Genomic DNA, 22,945 nt, shown 5'->3' with positions numbered 1-22,945 from the left:
TTCCACGTTGCCCCTTAGATTTGCTAGCTTCCTTTCTCTGTTGCTGCTGAAATTGCATTCGCAGAAGTCACCAGGGGTGCCCTTGTGGGCCCAGTCCAAAAAGGGTATTGGTTTAGCCTCAGTCTTACTTTCTCAGAGGCATCGTTTTTTCCACCCTCCACTTTTTTCTTTCAACCTTCCATTCTGATATACTTCTCTGGTTTGTACTTGTTTGCCTGTCTCTCCTAGTTAGATTTCCCAGACTTGCGCACTGCATAGTATTGTGGCTAAGAGTCTAAGCTCTGATATTAATTAGCCTGCCTGTGGTTGAATTCTAATTCTGCCACTAATTAAATGCATGGCCTTTGGCAAGTTCATTTCTCTGTGCCTCAATTTCCTCTTTCTTAAAATGGAGATGGTAAGAGTACTTACCTTAGGTTTGCTGTAAGAATCGAACAAGATAGTCTATGAAGTATTTATTTACCCCAAAGTTTGGCACATAGAAGAAATAGTTAATAAATATTATCTATTAGCATAACAATATGCTCCTAGAGCTTTGAAAATATAACCTTTATTCCCCCTTTTAGGACATATTATCCACATTACCCAACACAGAACCAGACAATAAATAATTATTGATAAACAGATTTATGCACATGGTTGAAGAGTCCAGGGAAAGAGGAAAGATGAGGGGAGGGAGGACCCAAATCCTGCAAGTACCATTATACCCAGGTTTTTGGTTTGTTTTGTGTTACCAATAAACCACTTAAATTGTTGAGAGTTTAAATCAGTCCTTTCAGGACCTGTGGTGTTTGTTGAACCGGATGGGGCATCAACAACTAAAGCTCTAGTTGTTGGTGCACCAATCAGCCACAGTGAGGCTGCTTGGCCTGGAACACAGTGTCCCGGCCTTAGACTAAATGCTGCTCTAACAGGATTATGGAAGGGAGCGTTACAGCTGCGGCTTGGTGCGGAGGCTGCCTGGAACCCGTCCATTGAGTGATGCTGCCATCTAGTGGCAGCACGGGGGAACGGTACTGGGCAGAGCCGTTTCCATTTGGTGCAGAAGAGCCTCAGAATTGCAGTCCTTTCTTTAGAAAAGTGGGTGAGACTCGAAGTGAGGGAAGAATAAGGGGGAAATACAGCAAGGGGGAAGAGGAAAAACACCTCAGCACAGTTTGAGGAGGTAAAGGGCAAAAGTGATGCTTGTGCCCACCTTGAACAACCTTGTCGGTAGCACAGGACAAGTCCCTCCCCCCACCCCAATACCGTCGAAACTTTGATTTTTTTCCCCCTTCACTTTCCAAAACACTGTACTGACTCGCTATCCAGAATAGACCCTGTTTCACCTTCTCATTCCCTTCTTCTGTGTTAGGAATTCAGGGCTGGGAAAATTGAGCCGAGTCATCTCATCTGGCAACCACGCCAAGAATAGCAGCCCCTCCCTCCGAGTCGCCCTGGACCAGCGCTCCAGCCGCAGGCGCAGCAGCACCTCATCACTTGACGGCCACAGGTAAGGGCCAGCCCAGGCTGCATCGGTAGAAGGCCAGGTCCCCTGGGACTCCCTAGTCCTTTCTGGACTGTCACTCGGGTCACTGGTATCAGAGGGAGTTGACGTTCTCTTTGTAAAACTGAAGTGGGCAATGTTGACCGTGAAGTCAATTCTTTTTTCTTTTCACAAACCGTGTCAATCCAATCTATATCGATCCGTCTATAACCAATAGACGGATTAGAGACCATTATATTAAGTCAGCAAACAGCTTTAGGATGACAGGGGACCGAAGGGAAGATAGTGATGCTGCAAACTGAAGTGTCTCCACAGTGTGTCAGCACACAGGAGGACAGTGCTTGGGAGCTGGCTGTATCTTAGAACATAGTATAGGAAGTATAGATTTTGGAGTCTGCAACTCCACTCTGCCACTACTAGCTGTTTGACTTTGGGTGAGTTGTTTGTTACTCTTAACCCCGATTTCCCCTTCTCTAAAATGGGTGTAATTAAACCTACCTCTCAAGATTATTGTACAGATTAAATGAAATACAGAAAAGGCCTCTCATATGAGAGGTTGGGACTGGATTTTAGAGTTTAGAGACTTAATGAAAGAAGTTGGTGAAAGCAGACAATTATAGAAGATGATACATACCTCAAATATTTTATTTTACCTTAAAATACAGAATTTCCCAATCTTTTTCCTCCCTTCTTCTGCCTACCCCCCCGCCCCACACTCCAGTTCAAGCCGTTGTTTCTCAGTCTAGTTGTGCAGGACACAGCTCCCTGGTTCCCCCAGCTGAGGCAGTGGCCCTTTGGCCACACACAGCAGCTCACCCTGACTTCCTGCTACTCACAGCAGCCCAGCTCCAGGGAGAGCTGTTGTTCACAATCTTAGCTGTAGAGGGCGCAGCTCACTGGCCCATGTGGGAATTGAACCGGCAACCTGGGCGTTAGGAGCACGGCGCTCCAACCACCAGGCGGGCTTGAATTTCCCAATCTTTAACGTTGGGCCATGGCCTTTTCTTTGAATGGATTTTCCCCCTAGTTGCTGTTGTTTGAGTTGTCTTACTTGCATAAGCCGTGCACAGACTACCTCATCTATGAATTCTACTTTTGGTTTCTTTCAATGTAGTGAGAACATAATGACATCTAGTAAGACATTTATAAAGTCACTCTCAGCAGAATCATTCTAATTCCAATAATCATTCCAAATTATTATACCTTTTCCCAAACTTTTACTGTCTACACCTCATTAGATAGCAGAGGTTTTTTGTTTTGTTTTGTTTTGTTTTAACAGTTTCCCATTGTTGTAACTTTCCAAAACATTCAACCTTGCTTTCATGGAAACAACTTTCTTTGTATACACATATTTCATCAGTTTCTATACTATTCAAATGTCGCAGTTGCAATAACAAGTACAGCTGCTACAAACTGATTCTTGGTAAGCATATAAGGACTAGTGGAGCGGAAGTTGGGAGTTAGTACTATCCGCCAAAAGCGTTGGTTGGTACAGTTCACAGAGGGCCTGGAGTATACGGTTAACCTGGCAAGTTGGTTAGGCAGAGGTCAGGTAAAACAGCTTCTCCTGCACTGTATACAAAGTGCAAAGTGTAGTGCCTAGCATATACAAGTGTCCAATAAATGGTGCTATTAATGTTATTATTATTATCATTGATAAATTCAGGGTTGAAAGGATTATTAGAAATCAAATAGTTTCTTCTCCTCATTTTACAGATAAGATCAAAGTGTTTTACAATTCTGGCCTTTATAATATACCTTTTGGCTTAATAAATAAAAGGATTATTGACCATAAACCTACTATTTTGAGTCAGAAGGATTTAAATTTGCAAAGGCACCTAGCATAAAGCCCCAAACATGGTGAACACATATATGATATATAGATGATGTATTACAGAATTGTACACTTGAAACCTATGTAATTTTACTAACAATTCACCCCAATCAATTTTAAATAAAAAGAAAAATCTGGACCGGCCTGGTGGCTCAGGCGGTTGGAGCTCTGTGCTCCTAATGCCGAAGGCTGCTGGTTCGATTCCCACATGGACCAGTGGACTCTCAACCACCACAAGTTTGCCAGTTCAACTCCTCGACTCCCGCAAGGGATGGTGGGCTGCGCCCCCTGCAACTAACAAAGTCAACTGGACCTGAAGCTGAGCTGCGTCCTCCACAACTACGATTGAAAGGACAACAACTTGACTTGGAAAAAATCCTGGAAGTACACATTGTTCCCCAATAAAGTCCTATTCCCCTTACCCAATAAAATCTTTTTTAAAAAAAGTCTGAACAGTGATTACAAAAGTAATCAGATTCTTAAACACATATCAAATTATCCAAATCTCTTATCTTGCAACTTTGTACATATTCCAAAATAAATTATGACTAATATAAAAAAAAAAAAGCCCCAAACAGTCTTCTAAGTCACCTCAAATCCATGTCTGTTCAGGGAGACCAGGTTTCCCTGAACACAATGTGGCAAGGAAACCAAGCTGCAGGGTCTGGGGGATGGTAAAAATCGGGGACAGGGCATTGGCCCAGGAAGCACTTCCCAGAGGAAGAAGAATTCATTGAAGAACAAGTGGGGATGCTTGAAACTACAAGCAGAGCCAAGTCCATGGCTTCAAGGTGGCCAGGTGGCCTCCCAGCCTCGGTCACAGTAGACTAGGCACCTGTGATGACCAGAAAAATCCACCAGAAAAAATCTAGTTCTCATAGCAAAGAACAGCTGTTTGGGGGTGAGTGGTCTTGTAGGTGCAGTTAGATTACCTAAGAAATCTTTGAATCCACGTACTATGTTTTTTCGTAGTTTCTTTTAAATGTTCCTCTCTGAGATCCTGTATTGTGACAGATGGAAATTATCTTTTTGTTTGATTGGACTGAGTCTAAAGAAGTTAATTTGTCGGAAAGGAGAGGGGAGGACACTGCAGGCAAGAAGGAGGGCAGGTGGGTGGTGGGAGTTCTTTAAGAAGCTGCAAGCTCAGGAGACACAAAAAGCTCCAGGTGAGGGGCTTTGGGACCCTGACTTACCTAACTTATTTTGTTTTGTTTCTTAAGGAAACTTAGTTTAAGAATAGCATCCAAGAAGAGCGCACAAATCATAGCTTGTACAGCTCGATGTGATTTGCATTTTATTTTGAAAATGAAATTCAAGATGCTTCACAAACATCTGCCTTCAATCCCTTGTTCTCTGCAAAGACACTGACGCTTACCCTGAGCCCCGGCTGCTCCTCTGACTTCGGGGCCTCTCCTGACGCGTGGCCTCAGGTTAATGCAGTATGTCCATTCTGGGGTTATCTCATTTCCAGTGCAGAGGTTTTTATATACCAGCGTGTGTGTAGCATCACCAGCCACCTTGTAAAAACTATGCTTCCTCCGATTCAGTTCCAAAAATTATGGGGTAGGCCTGGAGTTTATAACAAGCACTCCAGGGGATTCAGATGTGGGAGGTCCAGCCAATTGTGAGAAATGCTTTTGTTGCACCGAAGACTGAGATGAGCCTGACAATCTGTGAGACCGAACTAGGTCACAGATTTTATCTTGTGATGGGCAGGAGGGGAGGTGGGGAAGGGTTTGCTAGCACAGGTGGTGAGCTAGAGGTGAAGCCCTGTGTGTGTGCTTCTCACCACATGCTGACTCTTCCACGCAGAGCGCTCAGCTCTCATTTACTTTGCCCTGCTCGAGAGCCTTCCATCACCTTACATTCTAGATGTGCCATTAAGAAGTGACAAGTCTGGAGAGTTGGCTTCTGAAGCCTGGAAGGCTGCCTTGGGTGGCTGCAGCCCTCGTCGGCTGTGCAGATCCTGCACGAGAAGTCAAGTGTAAAGAAAGGGAGCCAGGGTTGCTTTCCTCCCAATGGAGAGGAGCTTCAAGCATGACTTTCTTATGCCTTGGAACAGAGACACCCGCTGTTTTATGACGAGGCCTGTGCCCTCCTTGGTGAGTGGCCCTCAGCTTGAGGGATCTTTGCTTCTTTTCAACTCCCCTTCCCAGTGGTTAGGCACCTGTCAGCTCGGATACAGAGCATTCAACCTGAGGAGTGTCAGGTTCTGCTGAAACAGCAGGTTGTGTGCAGAAAACCTGCAGAAGGAAACCTCTAACCTGTAAGCGTAGTGGTGTGTGTTGGGACTTTTGTTGTTGTTGTTGTTGTTTGCCTCAGTGTGAGGTTTAAATCCCTTGATTCTGGAGAGGAATGGCGTAGTAATACTGGGGTTTCATTCTCTTCGGGTGGTGGTTCACAAAGTGTTCAGACCAGCAGCATCCCAGTATCACTTGGGCGCTTGTTAGAAATGCAGATGTTGGGCCCTGCTTCAGATGTACAGAATCCGAAACTCTGGGAGTTAGGTCTGGGGATCTGTGTTTTAACAAGTCCTCCAGGGGATTCTAATGCATGCTCAGGTGTGAGAACCACTGGCTTAACGTAAAGCGTATGGGAATGCCTTTACTCAAGCAAAGAAAATCTTGCTAATTGGTAGGGGTGCGATTTTCTGGGTTTTGATTTGGGTCCCTCATTGCAGTGGTAGGGATTCAGTGGTAGGGGTGCAGTGGTAGGGGTACTGGTCAGAGATGAAGAAGAAATAGAGACTGGGGGCTGTGATGCAGGGTCTCAGCTCCCGCCACATGCACAAGAACGCAGGACATGGTGAGGCCAAAAAGGAACACCCACGGAGCCATAGATAGGGGAGTCACACCACTATAGTCTCGCTGGCAGCTGGGTTGGAGGTACAGGGAGCAGGAGCCACACGATCCGCAAACTGTCATCTGCTTCTCTGCCAACCAACCAACCCCTTGCTAACTGCAATCCACCCTTGCTAGCTCAGCCACGGCAGTTATATCAGTGGCTAATGGCTGACTGGTAACAGCTGATGGCCATCTACTACCTGAGCCAGCACCTTTCCACATGAGGCCGAGAGCCTGGAAACTACCCTCAGTAATTATAGGTGAAGAGGTGTTTCCATGGACTTCTCCAATGTCTTCTGACCAGGACAGCATTACTGAAACCACCAGGGGGACAAAACAAAGATGGGGAAGAGGCCAAATCCCCATGCATTTCCGGGTCAGTCAAATGTTTCAAAGCACAGCTGTTTAACAAGGCTGGATTCTATCAGCTGCCTGCGTTTAAATAAGTTCAATACTCAAGCACAATCGGTAGTGTGGCCAGCTTGTCCTGGGTTGCCCAGGACTTTCCTGGTCTTAGAACTGAAAATCCCTCATCCCAGAAAACCCCTCAGGCCCAGCCTAACCATACTGGTTGGTCATTGGACCAACTACCCATTGGAATTACTTGGTGAGCTTTAAAAATGACTGCTGCCTGAGCCCCGCTCCAGAGAGATGATAGACTTGTTCTGAGGTGCCAGCTGGGCCCTAGGAGGTTTAAAGTTCCTCAGGTGACCCCAAAGCAGCCATGATTGAGAACTACTGCAGCTCCTTGCCTGTCACTTCTCCTACCAAAAACAATTTAAGAACCCAAACAAACAAAAGTTAATGGTTCAGATGAACTTGGACCCATGCCACATACCATATATAAAAATTGACTCAAAATGGACCAACAACCTAAATATAACTAAAACTATAAAACTCTTAGAAGAAAACATGAGGGTAAATTTTCATGACCTAAATTTGGTAATGGATTCTTAGATATAACAGTAAAAGCACGAGCAACAATACCAAAAAGAGGTAAATTAGACCGTCAAAATTGAAAACTGTTGTGCATCAAAGGCATTATTAAGGAAGTGAAAAGACAACCTACAGAATGGGAAAAATATTTGTTAATCATATATCTGATAAGGGTTTAGTATCCAGAATATATAAAGAACTTTACAACTCAAGAAGATAAACAACCCAGGTATAAAATGGGCAAAGGATTTGAATAGACATTTCTCCAAAAAAGATATGCAAATTACCAACAAGCACACAAACAGATGCCATTAGGGAAGTGCTAATCAAACACACAATGATATACCACTTACCGTCTATTAGGATGGATATAGTAATAATTTAAAAAACTGGAAAATAACAACTGTTGGTGATGTGGAGAGATTGGAATTCTTGCACACTGCTGGTGGAAATGTAAAATGGTGCAGCCACTGTGGAAAACAGTTTGGTGGTTCCTCAAAAAGATAAACACAGAGTTACCACATGACTCAGCAATTCCTGGGTATATACCCAGAAAAATGGAAAGTAGATACTCACACAAATACCTGTACCCCAGTGTTCATAGCGGCACTACTCACAATACCCAGAAGGTGAAAACAACCCAAGTGTCTATCAGCAGATGAATGGGTAAAGAAATGTGGTGTATCCATATAATGGAATATTATCCAGACATAAAAAGGAATGAAGTAGCAATACATGCTCCAAATTGGATGAATCTCAAAAACATTATGAGAAGAGAAAGAAGCCAGACACAAAAGGTCACAAAGTTGAATGATTCCATTTATACAGAATATAAAAAATCGGTAAATTCATAGAGACAGAAAGCAGATGAATGGTTGCCAGGGTTTGGGAGGAGGGCAGAATGGGGAATGACTTCTTAACGGGTGTAGGGTTTCCTTGTGAGGTGATGAAAATTTTTACGTGGTGGTTGTACAACACTTAAAACAATTAATTGTATGTTATGTAGATTTCACCTTAATTAAAAAAAAAGAATGAATGGTTCACTCTTATCTACAAAATACAATTGAAACTAAAGTCTTTACTGGTCAAAGTCCTCCAGTTGGCCTTTACTTCCTGTAGCCTTATCTTTTACCACTCTCCTGTATTAATTGTTTTCACTACCAAGACCATGATACTAACTACCTGTTCACAGAATCCCATTGGAAGTCCAGTGTATCAAATACACTTCTGACTCTCCTTTCAAGCCACCCACGTGCTGTGGGAGGTCTCTACCATCTGTTCCAGCCATCATCTTCTTTTGATTCTTGTACGTCTTAACTTTACACCCTCACACTCAAAGCGTGGTCCTGGGACCAGCAGCATTGGTGTCCCCTGGGAGCTTATCAGAAAGGCACACTCTGGGGTCCCCACCCCAGACCTACTGAGTCTGAATCTGCATTGTTAACAAGTCCTCTGACGGTTGGAGAGCACATTAAAGTCTAAGAAGCACTGGTTTGTACTACTTGACCTCAAACAGGCTACAGATCAGAATCACTTCGTGAGCTGTATTTGTTTGTTTGTTTGTTTGTTTGTTTCCCCCTTCTTCCCCCTCGCCCCCCACTCCGGTTCAAGCCTTTGTTTCTCAATCTAGTTGTGTAGAACACAGCTCCCTGGCCCCTGCTGGGATTATGAGCCTTGCGCTCCCCCCAGCTGAGGCAGTCGGTCGCCAGTCAGCCGGTTGGCTACTCACAGCAGCTCATGGCAGCTCTCGCCGGCTGCCGGCCACTCATGGTAGCCCACCACGGCAGCCCATGGCAGCCCGCGGGGACAGCTGTTGTTCCCAATCTTAGTTGTAGAGGACGCAGCTCACTGGCCCATGTGGGAATCGAACCAGCGACCTCAGCGCAAGGAGCACAGCACTCCAACCACCTGAGCCACTGGGTCGGCCCTGTATTTATTTGTTTATACCATATATTTTAAATAATATATGCACATGGTAAAATTATAAACTGTATATGTAAAAACAAAGTGTGAAAAAAGTAAGTCTTTCTCCTACCTCAGTTGCTCACATTTCCACCCCAGAGGCAATTTTTGTTAAAGTTTCTTGGGTATTCTTCCCTGTACTATGAATATGCAAGCACATACTGTGTTTCCCAGAAAATAAGATGTATCCTGAAAATAAGCCCCAGTTAAGATCGTCAGTCAAATGGACACATTTAGTACGTTATGATGTTCCAGAAGAAGATGACATAACTGTATTTGAATAAATGTAGATTGTTGTACATGAAAAAATAAGACATCCCTGAAAACATGCCCTAATGCATCTTGTGGAGCAAAAATTAATATAAGACCCGGTCTTATTTCCGGGGAAACACGGTATGTACATATATTAGATTTCCCTCCCTCATTTTGCGTTTACATGAACAGTAGTAGCACTCTTACACACTGATTTGCACTTTTCACTCAACAGAATGTTTTGGAGATCGTTTTAGCACATGTAGATCTGCCCAATATTCTTTTCTGCATAGGAGTTATCCTATAGTTGCACAGTTGTCATATATATGTGTTATTTATTACATTGCAGTTACTAAAGGACATGACATTGTTCATTACAAAACTACAGTGCCTGTCCTTTGTGTATGTCCTTGAGCATATGATGTGCCAATGTAGCTGTGGGGTGAAAAATTGCTGAAAGATATGTGCATTTTTTTTTTTTTTAAGGAGGACGCAGCTCACAATGGCCCAATGTGGGGATCGAACTGACAACCTTGGTGTTATTAGCATCACGCTCTAACCAACTGAGCTAACGGGCCACCCCGATAGAATCATTTTAAAATTGTAGGAGATAATATCAAAATCCCCTCTAACATGCAGTACCAATTTACGTTCTTGGGGAGCATTTAAAAAAATCCAAAATTTCAGGCTACTTTTTACTCCAGCTCTCTGTGGGTGGGACCCAGAATCTGTATTTCATTTCTTTGGTGATTCTGATATGAGAAGACTGCAGGATGAAACAGGAACCACAGCACTGTTGACCCTGGTGCTATGATTCCTCCCCGGGCTGCCTGGAATTGCTCTTTATCTTTTTATGTGACTATCCCATCTTCTCACCTAGGTGACAGGTTCCTAAGGAGCGGCTTCAGGGATGGTGCTTCTCTATATTCTTCCCCAGCACAGTACTTTGTAATGATACTTGACGCTTGTCAATGATGAGGCTTCCAAGTGTGTTTGTGGCTCATTTGATGACTTTCTTTTTCTAGTTCCATGGACCAAACACAGAGAAGAATGCTGGGCCAGCCCCTTTCCATCCTCACCACCCAGCCCAAGAAGAAAAGGATATCAGTGATATCTTTCTTTTCCAAGGTCTGACACAAAATATTATGAACGGATGTCCCTTGCCAGCAGCTGCTTTATAACATGCATGCTTGCCTGTTCTGCATTAGGCGCATTCTTGTGAGGTTCCTTCTTCTGACAAAAGTTCGATGACAGTTCTTATATCATGGATAGAATATTTATAGAATAACAAGAAGATAATAACAATAACAAGTTAAGACAAATTTAGGTTGCTGTGAAATTATAATAAAAATATAGACTGAACTGCAATGAATATTCTGAAATAATGAGAAGATGTGGTAATCACCTGAACACCAATAAGGGCCGTGAATCCAGTCTCCAGCGCCCCATCCAACCCCATTACTCAGGATGGTGGAGACGTGGCTTTTTCTCGGCTCTTGTCTGCCTCTTGCATCATCTTGGTTCTGACTCCACACATCCCGTGTTGTGCACAACACCAGAGCCTTTCTGGCTTCAGGGCTCCGTTGCTCACCGCAGAAGGAAGCCCATCGCTAGCGCTGCACTGAGAGTTCAGTCACTGGCGTGCAGGTTTCTGCATTAGCCACACAGCATTTCCCAATCTGCATTATTCATGCATTTCTTTTCCTAATCTTAAGTGCTGAGATGGGGCATCCTTCTGGTGTCCCGAGATGTTTGCAGATATGTTTTGCTAATGTCTTTCACGGTGTTTAGCTACAAAGTAGAGCAGAAAAATGGAGAAGAGTTGAAGGAGGAAGAAGGATCCAGGAAGGTCTTTTCTTTGAGATGGGAGGAATACAGTGAACTTTGTCCTGTAACAGGACTCCCTATTCTCAGCTCACGTCCTCTTCTAAAGCCCCCTTGCTTCTCAGCTCTACCACACCCTCAGCTGCCTAAGAGCAGCTCTCCCCATAATCCCCCCAAACCTACCTCAGCACCAGCTCTGCCTTATTTTTCTTTACCCCTTTCCTTTCCTCCACCAATTATTTCATTATGTAGACCAAACTAATATATTTCCAGCAAAAAATCAGGTGTCTTTAGATGGAGAAAGAAGGGGTGAAATTCAGCAGGCGACACAGGAGGGATTGAGATTGGGGTTGGAGTTCTGTATGACTCGGAACACTCCCCAATCAATACATTTTGACTCACCACCTAGGTCTCTTGGAAACTGAGGTTCCAGAAGCGGGAGCCTCTGAAGAATGTGTTTTTCATCTTGGCCGAAAGAGCCCGGGACCCCAGTGCTAAAAAGCGTCATATGGCAATGAGGAGCCTCGGAACCATGGCTTGTGAGACCCCAGACAAGGTAGGAAGGAAAGGCGGCGCTCGGCCATTCCTCATGGCCTAGAGGCCCCAGGACCGGCATATGGCACCTCATGACCTCATGTATTAGTTATCTATTGCTGCGTAACAGATCACCACATACCTAGCATGTATTAGCTCGAAGTTTCCTTGGGTCAGGAGTCCAGCTACAGCTTAACGGGGTCCTCTGTTCAGGGTCTCGCAAGGCTGCAGTCAAGATGTGGGCCAGACTGCCTTCCTTTATGAAGCTTAGGGTCCCTTCCAAGCTTCAGTGGCTGTTGGAAGAATTCAGTTCCTCCCAGTTGTAGTACCAAGGTGGCCTTGCTGACTGTCAGCCAGGGGCCACCTTGAGGTCCTAGAGGACGCCAACTCACAACGTGGTAGCTTCCTTCTTCAAGGCCAGCAGAAGCATGTCACCCACTCCTCTCTGCTACGATGGAGTCTTATATAACGTACGTAACCATGGGAACGACATCCCATGACCACTGTCATATTCAATGGGCCAGAACCAAGTCACTGGTTCCTCCCACACTCAAGGGGAGGAAGCTGTACAAGGGCATGACTCATTTGGGGGTATTTTAGGGTCATCACACCTCAGTATTATCAGCCTTGGGAAACGGCTGCTGGCAGGATTCACACAGAGCTGGACGTCATCACCCTCTTTGGTGAATTTATTTTCTAATAATTTGTGCTTGCTTAGTAAAAGATGTTTTCCCCACCTCCTCCTTTAGCATCTGTCAATTTCAGTGACCGTTTCCTCTTGTCCCCTATAAAGGTACCCAGAATGCCCTAGAACCCTAGATCACCCAGGTCTACCCCCCTCCTAGGCATGTCCTGCCCAGCCGTGGCCACCCATGGGTCAGGCTCCAGATCACTCTTCCTGTTCTCTTTTAAGACTGACTTGGGTCAGTTTAATGGAAGCATTTGTATTTTAATGAGAGTTGTTGTGGCAGGTCCTGAAGAAAGCCATAGTCTCTTAGTTCAAGTCCTAGGTTATTGGACGATTAGAAGTGGAGTTGCTTTTCAACTCAGGAGAGCAATCCCTGTGCTACTACTAATGCTTTTCAAACCTTGAAAACAGGTGAGAAAGTATAAGAGAATTGTCCTCGACCTGCTGGTGCATGGATTGTATGACCCCATGAGTTCTGAAGTCATCCACGAGAGTGTGAAGACTCTGACCATCATCCTGGGCAAGACCCAGGCGAAAGGTCTGGGCTCCTTCTTCATAGACATCACTCTTCAGACCAGGACCCTATTAGATGACGTAAGTGAGACGACTCAGAAACATTCTGGGTGATGAAAATCAAAGTGGGGTTAGAAACGTGAGCCTTGGGTAGTATATTGCTCAGGGAACAAGATCTCTATTATTCACTTATCTATTATCAAATTTTATTGAGAGACTAGCACTGTACTGAGTGTTATGGAAGATGTAAAGAAGAATAGGATTCCAAAACTACCCCATAAGTTTTCATTGTAATAGAGAAGTGAATATGTGTACAATGTTGGTGATGATGGTGATGATGGTGACAATACCAGCACGTATTCAATGCTCTTTCATAAGTGTAACAATAACAATAGCACCTAGTGATCATTTAGTGTGTGCCAGGCACAGCACTAGGCAATTTTCATGGACTATCTCATATCATCTTCACAATAATCCTGTGAGGTTGACACTATTGTTATCTTTGCTTTATAGTTGAGGAAACCAAGGCACAGACAAGTTAGTTCACAGAGCCAGTAAGTGGATATGAAACCAGGCTTTCTGACTACAGTGCTTGCACTCTTAATTGCCAGGTGCCAATACAGGCTAACGAAAAAATGTGCTGCTGTGTTGTTTAGTCTGAAACTGTGAGGACTTGGAGATACCTTCTGTTCAAGTTAACCAGTAAGCCTACTGTACACACATACACACACACACACACACCTACACATACACACACACCTACACACACACACACACACACACACACCTTCACACACACAGAGCAGTGAAGAAAATGCAACACTAAATTAATTTCTGTGCATGTCACATGTGCTAAAACAATATTTTTAAATATGTCACCAAATGATCAGTGGTCTTCAGTCTTGCTAAGTCTCTGTGATGCCCGGTTCTGGTACTCCTTGCCCCCAAGGAGATCTATCCCAGCCCTGTTTTCTCTGGTTCACCTTGAGCTGCACAGGACCAAGAAACACTGACAGAAAAGTCCCTGCATCAAGAGTCAGGACACAGCATTACTATCCTGGTTCTCTGTTACATGATGATGTGATGGCAAGTCACAGAAAGGCCCTGAGTCTCCTCACCTGGGAAGGAAGATACCAGACAGCGCACCTTGGAGAGGAGGAAAGGGTTAAACCCACAGACACGCACTCAGGGACAAACCAGCCAGTCAGACTAAAAACAGTGAGAATTAACAGGGTGTCAGAGAAGAAACATAACTGTTATTTCTACTACAGATGGAAGAAATTCAAATCAAAGGTAAAGAGACATGACCTGGCAAAAATGCTGGAAGTAATAAACAGGGAATGGGTCAAATGAATTATGATGCAGCCAAAAAAAAAAAAAAAAAATTCCTTTATGCATTGACATAGAAAGAGCTCCCAGATATATTGTTTGATGGAAAAATCAAGGTGCAGAACAATAGTATGGTATGCTTCCATTTGTGTAAAATTTGAGAAAGGACTATATAATATGTATTTTTTCTTCTTAATTTTCTGGAGGGATACACACAAAATTTATAATGGTTAGCTTGTAGGTAGGGAAATTTGGTAGCAGGTGGAAGGAGGTAGGAAAGAGACTTTTTAAATAATTGGTTTTTGTTATTATTTTTTAAAATAATTTTTTATTTTTCAATTACAGTTGCAATACTATATTATATTAGTTTCAGGTGTACAACACAGTGATTAGACATATATATAACTTATGAAGTGATCACTCCAGTAAATCTAGTACCTATCGGACACCATAATCATTATTACAATATTATTGACTATATTCCTTATGCTATACTCTACATCCCCATGACTACTGTGTACCAACCAATTTGTACTTCTTAATCCCTTCCTTATTTTCACCCAGCCCCCCAACACCCTTCCCATCTGGCAACATCAAAATGTTCTCTGTATCTATGAGTTTGTTCCTGTTTTGCTTGTTCATTTATTTTGTTCTTTTCAGACTCCACATATAAGTGAAATTATAGGGTATATGTCTTTCTCTGTCCGACTTATTTCACTTAGTTTAATACCTTCTAGGTCCATCCATGTTGTTGCAGATGGCAAGAGTTCATTCTTTTTTATGGCTGAGTAACATTCCACTGTATATATGTACCACTTCTTGATCCATTTATCTATCGATGGAAACTTAGGTTGCTTGTATATCTTGGCTATTGTAATTCTGCAATGAACATATGATTGCATATGTCTTTTTGAATTAATGTTTTGGGTTTCTTCAGATAAATACCCAGAAGTGGAATTACTGAGTTCTTCTTTGTCTCTTTTTATAGCCTTTGTTTTAATGTCTATTTTGTCTGTTATTAGTATTGCTACCCCAGTTTTTTTGTTTGTTTCCATTTTTATGAAATATCTTTTTCTATCCTTTTACTTTCAGTCTGTGTGTGTCTTTCAGTGTGAAGTGAATCTCTTGTAGGCAGCATATGTAAAGGTCTTATTTTCTTATCTATTCAGCCGTCCTATGTCTTTTGATTGGAGCATTTAATCCATTTACATTTGAAGTAATTGTTGTAGATATGCAGTTATTGCCATTTTAATATTCATATTTTTTATCTTCTTTGTCGTTTTCTTTTTAAAGTAGTCCCTCTAACATTACTTGTAATACTGTTTTGGTTGTGATGAAGTCCTTTAGCTTTTTGTTGTCTGGGAAGCTCTTTATCTGCCCTTAAATTCTAAATGATAGCTTTGCTGGGTGAAGTAATCTTGGTTGTATGTCCTTGCTTTTCATCACTTTGAATATTTTGTGCTAATCCCTTTTGGTCTGTTAAGAAATCAGCTGACAGTCTTATGGGTGCTCCTTTGTAGGTAAAAAACTGCTTTTCTCTTGCTGCTTTTAAGATTCTCTCTTTGTTTTTAATCTTTTGCATTTTAACTATGATGTATCTTGGTGTGGGCCTGTTTAGGTTGATCTTGTTTGAGGCTTTCTGTGCTTCTTGTGCTGGTATGTCTATTTCTTTCACCAGGTTAGGAAAGTTTTCCATCATGTTTCTTCAAATAGGTTTTCAATCCCTTGCTCTCTCTCTTCTCCTTCTGGTATCTCTACAATGTGAATGTTGTTATGCTTAATGTTGTCCCACAGTCCCCTTGAACACTCCAGATTTTTTTGGATTCTTTTTTCTTTTTGCTGTTCTAATTGGGTGTTTTCTGCTACCTTATCTTCTACATGGCTGATTCAGTCCTCTGCTTCATGTAATCTACTGTTGATTCCCTTTAATGTATTCTTTATTTCAGTTAGTATATTCTTCATTTCTGACTGGTTCTTTTTAATGTTTTCTATCTCCATTTTTACGTTTCCATTCTCTTTGTTAAAGTTGTCACTGAGATCATTGAGCATCCTTATAACCAGTGTTTTGAACACTGCATCTGGTAGATTGCTTGCCTCCATTTTGTGTAGTTCTTTTTCTGGAGCTTTGTTCTGTTCTTTCACTTGGGACATATTTCTTTATCTCCCCATTTTGGCTCCTTCTCTGTGTTTGTTTCTATGTATAAGGTAGAGCTGCTATCTCTCCCAGTTTTAGTAAAGTGGCCTTATGTAGCAGGTGTGCTTTGGGGTCCAGTGGCACAGTCTCCCTGGTCACCTGATCTGGATGCTACAGGTGTGTCCCTTGTGTGGATCATGTTATAGTTGAGCGGTGAGCCTTTGTGCTGTTTGCACATCAGTCATCAGTAGGAGGGGTTGACCTTAGGCTGACTGGTTATGAGGACTGGCCATGACTAGAGTGGAGGAGTTGTTGTGCAGGGGCTGACCCTATGGAGCAGGATTCACTTTAGCAGGGCTCTGGTGCCTGCCCAGTCTGCCCTCTGGATGTACTGTCCTCAGAGGGGGCCAGGTGGTGCTCTGGTACAGTCTGAAGCCAGCCACTGGGCATTCTGGCCATGGGTCTTCTTGGGAGGGGCCCCACCACAAGCCAAGGTCCGCTGTAACTGTGCCCTGCCTGGGGCCACCTGGCATCAGTCACAAAGCAATTTGCAGATGGCTGCAACCCATGCTAGGCTTGGAGGTGCCAGGGAGAGGCCAAGCCATGAACTAAGGCTGGCTGCTGCTAGTGCCAGGCTCAGCAAGAGGTACTGGGCGTTGTAAGGCCAGATGCTGCTTGTTTGGGGTTTGTGAACCTTTAAGAGATTTTAGAAAAATCTGCAACATTTGCCAAGACAGTTAATTTGTATGGAAAAGCCACTGGAAGCGGCTTAGGTGGGCCAGCAAATTGAGCGTGGAGGGGGTCTCAGGAAATCACAAGGGTGGGGCCAACGGTGTTAGCCAGGTTGATGAAGACTCAGATATGGTGGCTCCCTGCATCTGCACACTGGGAGAGAGAAGGGCTCAACAAAGGAACAATGGATTCTGCCAGCACTTCTGTCTGGGAGCAAGCTGCTCTTCTAGCCCCCGCCCTGAAGCCAGACAACTCAGTTCCTCCCCTTATGTCCCTGGCACCTTTCAAGCTGCTGCCCCAGTACTGGACTCAGAGTGAGTGAATCAGTCCATATATGGGCCCTTTAAGAGGAGCGCCTGGGAATCTTGCCACCCTCATCTTACTCAGCCACAATCTCCACTGGTTTTCACAGCCAGAAGTTATGGGGACTTTGCTTCCCGACACTGGAACCCTGGGCTAGGGAGCCTCATATGGGGCTAAGGCCTCTTGCTCCTTAGGGGTGGGCCTCAGCAGCCAAGATATACCTTCTGATTTTTAATGGTCACACGTGGGTGTGGGACCAGCCCATTCTGTGTCTTTGCCCCTCCTGCCAGTATCAAGGTGGCTTCTTCTGTCTGGCCTTCGTTATAGGACTTCTGTTCAACTAGACTTCAGGTGATTCTCAGTGATAGTTGTCCTGTAGTTTAGTTGTAATTCTGATGTGGTTGTGATAGGAGACAAACACAGCATTTACCTCCTCTGCCATCTTGACCAGAAATGTGGTTATTTTAAATTTTGAACCACAGAAACATATTCTATTTCCAAAACATTAAATAATGAAGAAAAAAGCTGGAAAGCTGGGAGAAGCGTTAATGATCGCCAAGTCTAATCCTATCATCTGCCAGAGAAAGGTTCCTTGAAGATTCAGTTCATCCCCGCCCAGTGAGCTAAGTGCTTTAGACTGGATCTGATAGTCCACCCTGTAACATGCAAGAAAGAGTGATGGCTGTGATTTTTCTCTGATGCACTTGCCTTTTGGTAATGACTTGCATTTTGTTGTGTTGTTCACTGGGGATCCACAGGAGAATGACAGCCTGAGATACTCAGCCTTTGTCTTGTTTGGGCAATTGGCTGCCTTTGCTGGGCGGAAATGGAAGAAGTTTTTCACCAGTCAGGTTAAGCAGACTCAAGATTCCTTCCTGATCCATTTACAGGATAGAAACCCCCAGGTTGCCAAGGTAAGTCAATGACGAACAATGGCATGAACTCTCTGTCATTCACAGAAGGAGTTGTGATGTAGCCCTGTTGAGTTGAGATGCCAGACTCTTAGTTCGTGCCAGTTCAGTTATAAACACTTAGTGGCATATCCAAACGAATCCTGGAAAAAGTGCCTCCTTAATGTGTAATCTCTCTCTGAGCAAGAGTGTTATTTTCCATTTGCTCCTGCCCCACCTGCCCAATGCCTGCACCTTTCATGGCTAGATGAGCTCAGGTTAATGGAGGGTGGGGCAGAGAGGCTCCGGTCTAATCCATAGGCCAGCAGCCCACAGAATGAGGATATTTATTCATGTCCAGTTAGCTTTTTCCAGTGCACCTAGTATAGATTTCCCACCCCTGGCTTCTCAGTGCCTTATGGAGCTTTTGTTTTATTCTTGGAGAAAGTGTTTCCTAACAGGTTTGGATCGATCACAGGGCTGCTTTGGAGTGGGACTGGGTGAGTGTTTCAAAACCATTGGGATCAAAATGTTCTACCCAACCACTTGTCCTCTTTTAAGTGGGGTGTGTGTGTGAAAGAGAAAGAGAGAGAGAGAGAGAAGATTTAAGACTCCAACACCACTTTTGATGGGACAATAACAGAGGCTGTGGTAAACTATAAAGCTATGCCCTTACGACCAGCCCCAAATTATAGACATTATCGTTTTATAAGCATAAATTCTTTAAGGTTCAAGTTTTCAAACTTCCTGGATGTCGCTTTCATACTTTCAGTGGCTCCCCAGACCACAGATGAGGTGCAATCCTCTTCTTTGCTTGGGATTATAGACTTCTCTAATATTTTTGACAATAAGATGGTAATATTATTTTTCTCAGGCTTGCAAAACAACATTTCGAGCCTGTTCCCCATATCTGAGACAAAGGAAGGAGTACAGCTTCCAGAGTGAAGAAGATCAAAGGAACCCCAAACTCTGCCGGCAGCTGGTGAGTGAGTGAGGGAAGGAGAGGTCCCTGCGCTCCTGGTGTGAACGCAGAAAGTGGCCGGGCATCCCAGCGAGTTATCGCCCCTAAAACCACTCAGGCCAATTATGTTTCAATTGCATTTGACCCATAATGAAATGTAAATGGCAAAACGCCTGGAGGACTATGCACAAAATACATTGGCACTTCCAGGACAGGTCATTTGATGGGCACAGGCAACGATGCCTTCAACTCTGAGAATCTGAAGATGCCTTGTCTCCATGCTCTGCATTTGGCAACTGTCCACTTATTCTGTAGTCGAGGACGTTTGTTGACTCCCTCCCTCACATGTACCTTTGCTAATTCTTTCAGAGCCACTATCATCCAGAGCTCCTGCAGTACCTCTACGCAAATAAAATTCTGTAAACAACAGAGACACAGAAAAATGGTTCCACGGGAGCATTTTGCAGGAGGGCTGATAACACCCTCTTTTAACTCTTCACATGCTTCTGCTCACCTCTTGTGATTGTAATAGAAAAGAGCAATTGATGGCAAAACTAATACTGTGGAGTTGTATAATCATGTCCAAAGTAAATTTAAATTGCTTTCACATATGTCATTCTCTCCTTATACAAAGTGGATGAGAAGGCACACACTTTCTTTAAAACATTTAAAGTACATGTAGATTCAGTGCTTATTTCTCAGCCTTTTCCTTCTTAAGTTCAGTGCTGTCATCTATCTTTTAATTTCTGAGGCTTAGGAGAATAGCTACTACCTTAAGTATTTTATTTTTTAATCTGCTTTTGATGCTTTGCTATTTGCTATTGATACCTTTTCTCAGCAAGACTATTTAAAGTTGGTCAGGTACCAAAATGGTGGCTTGGAGGGGTATGTTTAGCTTCTCATAATCTCCAATAGTCATTGCATCCAAGATCATTCCAAACAAGAATTAATAAAGGAAAAAAATCTGTAAAGCATGTGTTGAAAACCCTCAGTCTGGTGATAACATATGGGATAATAATAAGTAACATTTACTGAAAATATTTATAATTTATTGGGCACTGAGAGCTGTGCAAGTTATTTAATATTCACAAGAACTCTAGGAGAAAAGTACCATTATCACCCTCATTTTATAGATGAGAAAATGAAGACACAGGGAAATTAAGTAACTTGCTCAAGATGACCCAGTAAATGATGGAGCCAGAATTCAAACCCATATGGTCTGACTTCTGGAGCCTACATTCAACCACTGTATAGTACTGCCTTGTCATGGAATGATTGATGGATGGTTAGAAATGTAAAACAAATAAATAAATTTAAAAACTTCTCCGTTTCTGCTCTTCTATTTAACTCAGTCAATTTTCCTTTTTTTAAATGTACCGTACACATTTTTATTAATTTGTGAGCTAAGTACATATTTTTATTAATCACCTATTGGCTAGTATGTCAGTTTTTTGGTGATCAATCTTAGTTATATAAGGTAGGTCACAGTACTCTTATAAGGTTTCAAAAAAAAAAATCTCTTAGTCCCTCCCACCTTCCCTCCAACCAGATTGCTCCTAGAGCTTCTTCTATAGAAATTCTGATATTGCCACTGGACTTGGCATTCAGGTCAGACCCTGGACCAACTATGTCCATTTTGAAAATGGAAAACACAAGAGGATCATAAATGCTGCAGAAGGATCTTAATGTCATTCTGAGAATCAGGAACTCAGTTTTCTGCCCCAGCTCTCCAGAGACAGGCTCATGCAACACAGTTGAGGGGGTGAGGTATGTCCTACGAGAGACAAAAATGTGGGAGATGGCAGAAGGGGCAGCAAGAGCCAGTCATGAATGCATTTTCTTCCTTCCTATTTTGAATCTAGGGGCCCCCAGGTTTGAATCTAGCTCTGCCACTTACGGATGTGACCCTGGGTAAGGTAACCCGGCAAGCCTCAGTTTGCTGATCTGTGAAATGGACATAATAACTCAACTCAGAGTGTAGCTTTGCGCCTTACCCACCATGGGTGTTCAACAAAGATTGGTTGAATTTATTGAATTGCAAATGCTGGTGCCTTGACCAAGCATGAATCTGTCACCTCATAGGTTTTGGAAAGGCTTAAAACATTAAAGTAAGGAGAATTGTAACTGAATAAGAATAGCAGGTTGTTCTTTCCCACTGGGCTCCTGTCAGGGTGTTGTGAACGCTCAGGGCAGGAACAGTGCCTTTCTTGCTCTCAAGATGGCCGGATGAGCTCTGTTCTTTCTGTCCGGACCATCCCAACAGCTCCTCTAATAATTCTGTGTTGCATCTTTTGGGTGATCTCTCTTAATAATTAACACCCACTTTATGTGTCCAAGTGTGATCTTGTTCCTTTCAAGCTAATGAATTTCCTGCAGCTGTAACCATATTCCTTTCAAGCTAATGAATTTCCTGCAGCAATGTGCAAATGTTGACTAGGTGATGGCCAAAGCATCACCCTGCAAGAAGAAAATGTTTTTTAGAAATGGAGATCAGAGAGTTAAAATGTCACTCCCTGCACCACGCTGCTGGTGGCAAATGCCTCTGCCAGAACAAAAATGTGATCAGACATTCAAAGCTTTCGAACATCTTGCATTGGCTGCATCAGCAGATAGAGCCTCCGTGGGGGAGAGGAGCTCAAATCCCAAATGTGACAACATGTGTGCCAGAAGGACACACGATTTGGCCTAGAAAACCTTGCTGTGCACTCTGACTTGATCACTTAATGGTCTGGTTATCTTCAGCAAGTCACATAACCTCTCAGAGCCTCCATTCTTGCACCTGTAATAAAACACACCACACAAGGTATTCTGAGGATCAAAGGAGGTAATCCATGAGAACTGTAAAATGTTACCCCAAGAAATGAGGTCAGTGTTACTTAACGTGGTGGCTGTTCATTATTGGAGCCCATTTATACAAGGGAATGGGTGGAAAGAATGAAATACAATATTGGCATAGACCCTAATTTAAAAGCAACAAACAATTGACATGTAAAAATCTTAAAAATAAAAAAAAACAGTAAAATTGGGCTTAATACATTGTTTTATCTCAGGATGCTTCTCCAGATAACAAATACCCTGTTACTACTATGTGTAATAGGATTCAGTCTACAAGTTTAACATATATCTATTCTGTAAAATTTAGTGACATTCAAACCTTTTCAGTATGATAAGAAGAGTAATATTCAGAAATTGTGGAAAACCTGACATGCTTCCTTTGGATTGTTTTAATATTGGCATCAATTTTTAACTCAAAATATGTATGACTTTGTTATGGAAGAATGAACATTTCGAACTGGATTTAAAACTGCTGGAGTGACAGTTTATTTACTAGACCTTTATAAGCCTGAGAAGAGTAACCCTGGGAATCAACACAATGGATAGAATGCTGGATTAAATTAATTCAAACCTAGTGAGCTCATTTTACAACTTTAGCAAGCGAATTCAATTTCCTAAACACAAATTTTATGACTTAAAGGAACCAACACAATTTATTGCACTAAACGTGGTTTACTCGAAGGTCAATCTATTTTATTGGTAAGTGTGGCTTCCTATTAACTATCCGTAAACAAAGAAAGGATTTTATCCTGAAAATAATGAAATATGCACAATTAAATCTGTTTAGCCTTAAAAGACCTTTGCCCTACCTGGATCTGTGTTTATACCTGAACCCACCTATGTATGGATCCACCACCTTGTTCTTACCTTTCCCAAGAAAAGGAATGGC

General features: G+C 42.9%; 1 protein-coding gene across 1 annotated transcript; it reads left to right on the top strand.

Annotated features, from left to right (window-relative positions):
- Positions 1–950: 950 nt before the first annotated feature.
- On the top strand, positions 951–20,497 carry MRO (maestro). Its single transcript, XM_033087498.1, has 8 exons — positions 951–1,080; positions 1,355–1,492; positions 10,339–10,441; positions 11,547–11,693; positions 12,771–12,953; positions 18,129–18,284; positions 19,135–19,242; positions 19,591–20,497. The coding sequence occupies exons 3-8, from the start codon at positions 10,343–10,345 to the stop codon at positions 19,642–19,644; spliced, it is 747 nt and encodes a 248-aa protein (XP_032943389.1). The 5' UTR covers positions 951–1,080; positions 1,355–1,492; positions 10,339–10,342; the 3' UTR covers positions 19,645–20,497.
- The last annotated feature ends 2,448 nt before the right edge of the window (positions 20,498–22,945 follow it).

This window comes from Rhinolophus ferrumequinum, chromosome 19 (genome assembly GCF_004115265.2).
Source record: "Rhinolophus ferrumequinum isolate MPI-CBG mRhiFer1 chromosome 19, mRhiFer1_v1.p, whole genome shotgun sequence".
Classification (NCBI taxonomy): domain Eukaryota; kingdom Metazoa; phylum Chordata; class Mammalia; order Chiroptera; family Rhinolophidae; genus Rhinolophus; species Rhinolophus ferrumequinum.
The sequence above is the reverse complement of the archived record's forward strand: the minus strand, read 5'-3'. Positions and strand labels throughout refer to the sequence as shown.

What these genes read in the sequence shown, in the direction of transcription:
- MRO (XM_033087498.1), top strand. Translation starts at nt 10,343, where the DNA reads ATGGACCAAACACAGAGAAGAATGCTGGGCCAGCCCCTTTCCATCCTC. An exon ending in TGATATCTTTCTTTTCCAAG is followed by an intron (nt 10,442 to 11,546) that starts GTCTGACACAAA and finishes CTCACCACCTAG; the next exon opens with GTCTCTTGGAAACTGAGGTT. An exon ending in GAAACCCCCAGGTTGCCAAG is followed by an intron (nt 18,285 to 19,134) that starts GTAAGTCAATGA and finishes TATTTTTCTCAG; the next exon opens with GCTTGCAAAACAACATTTCG.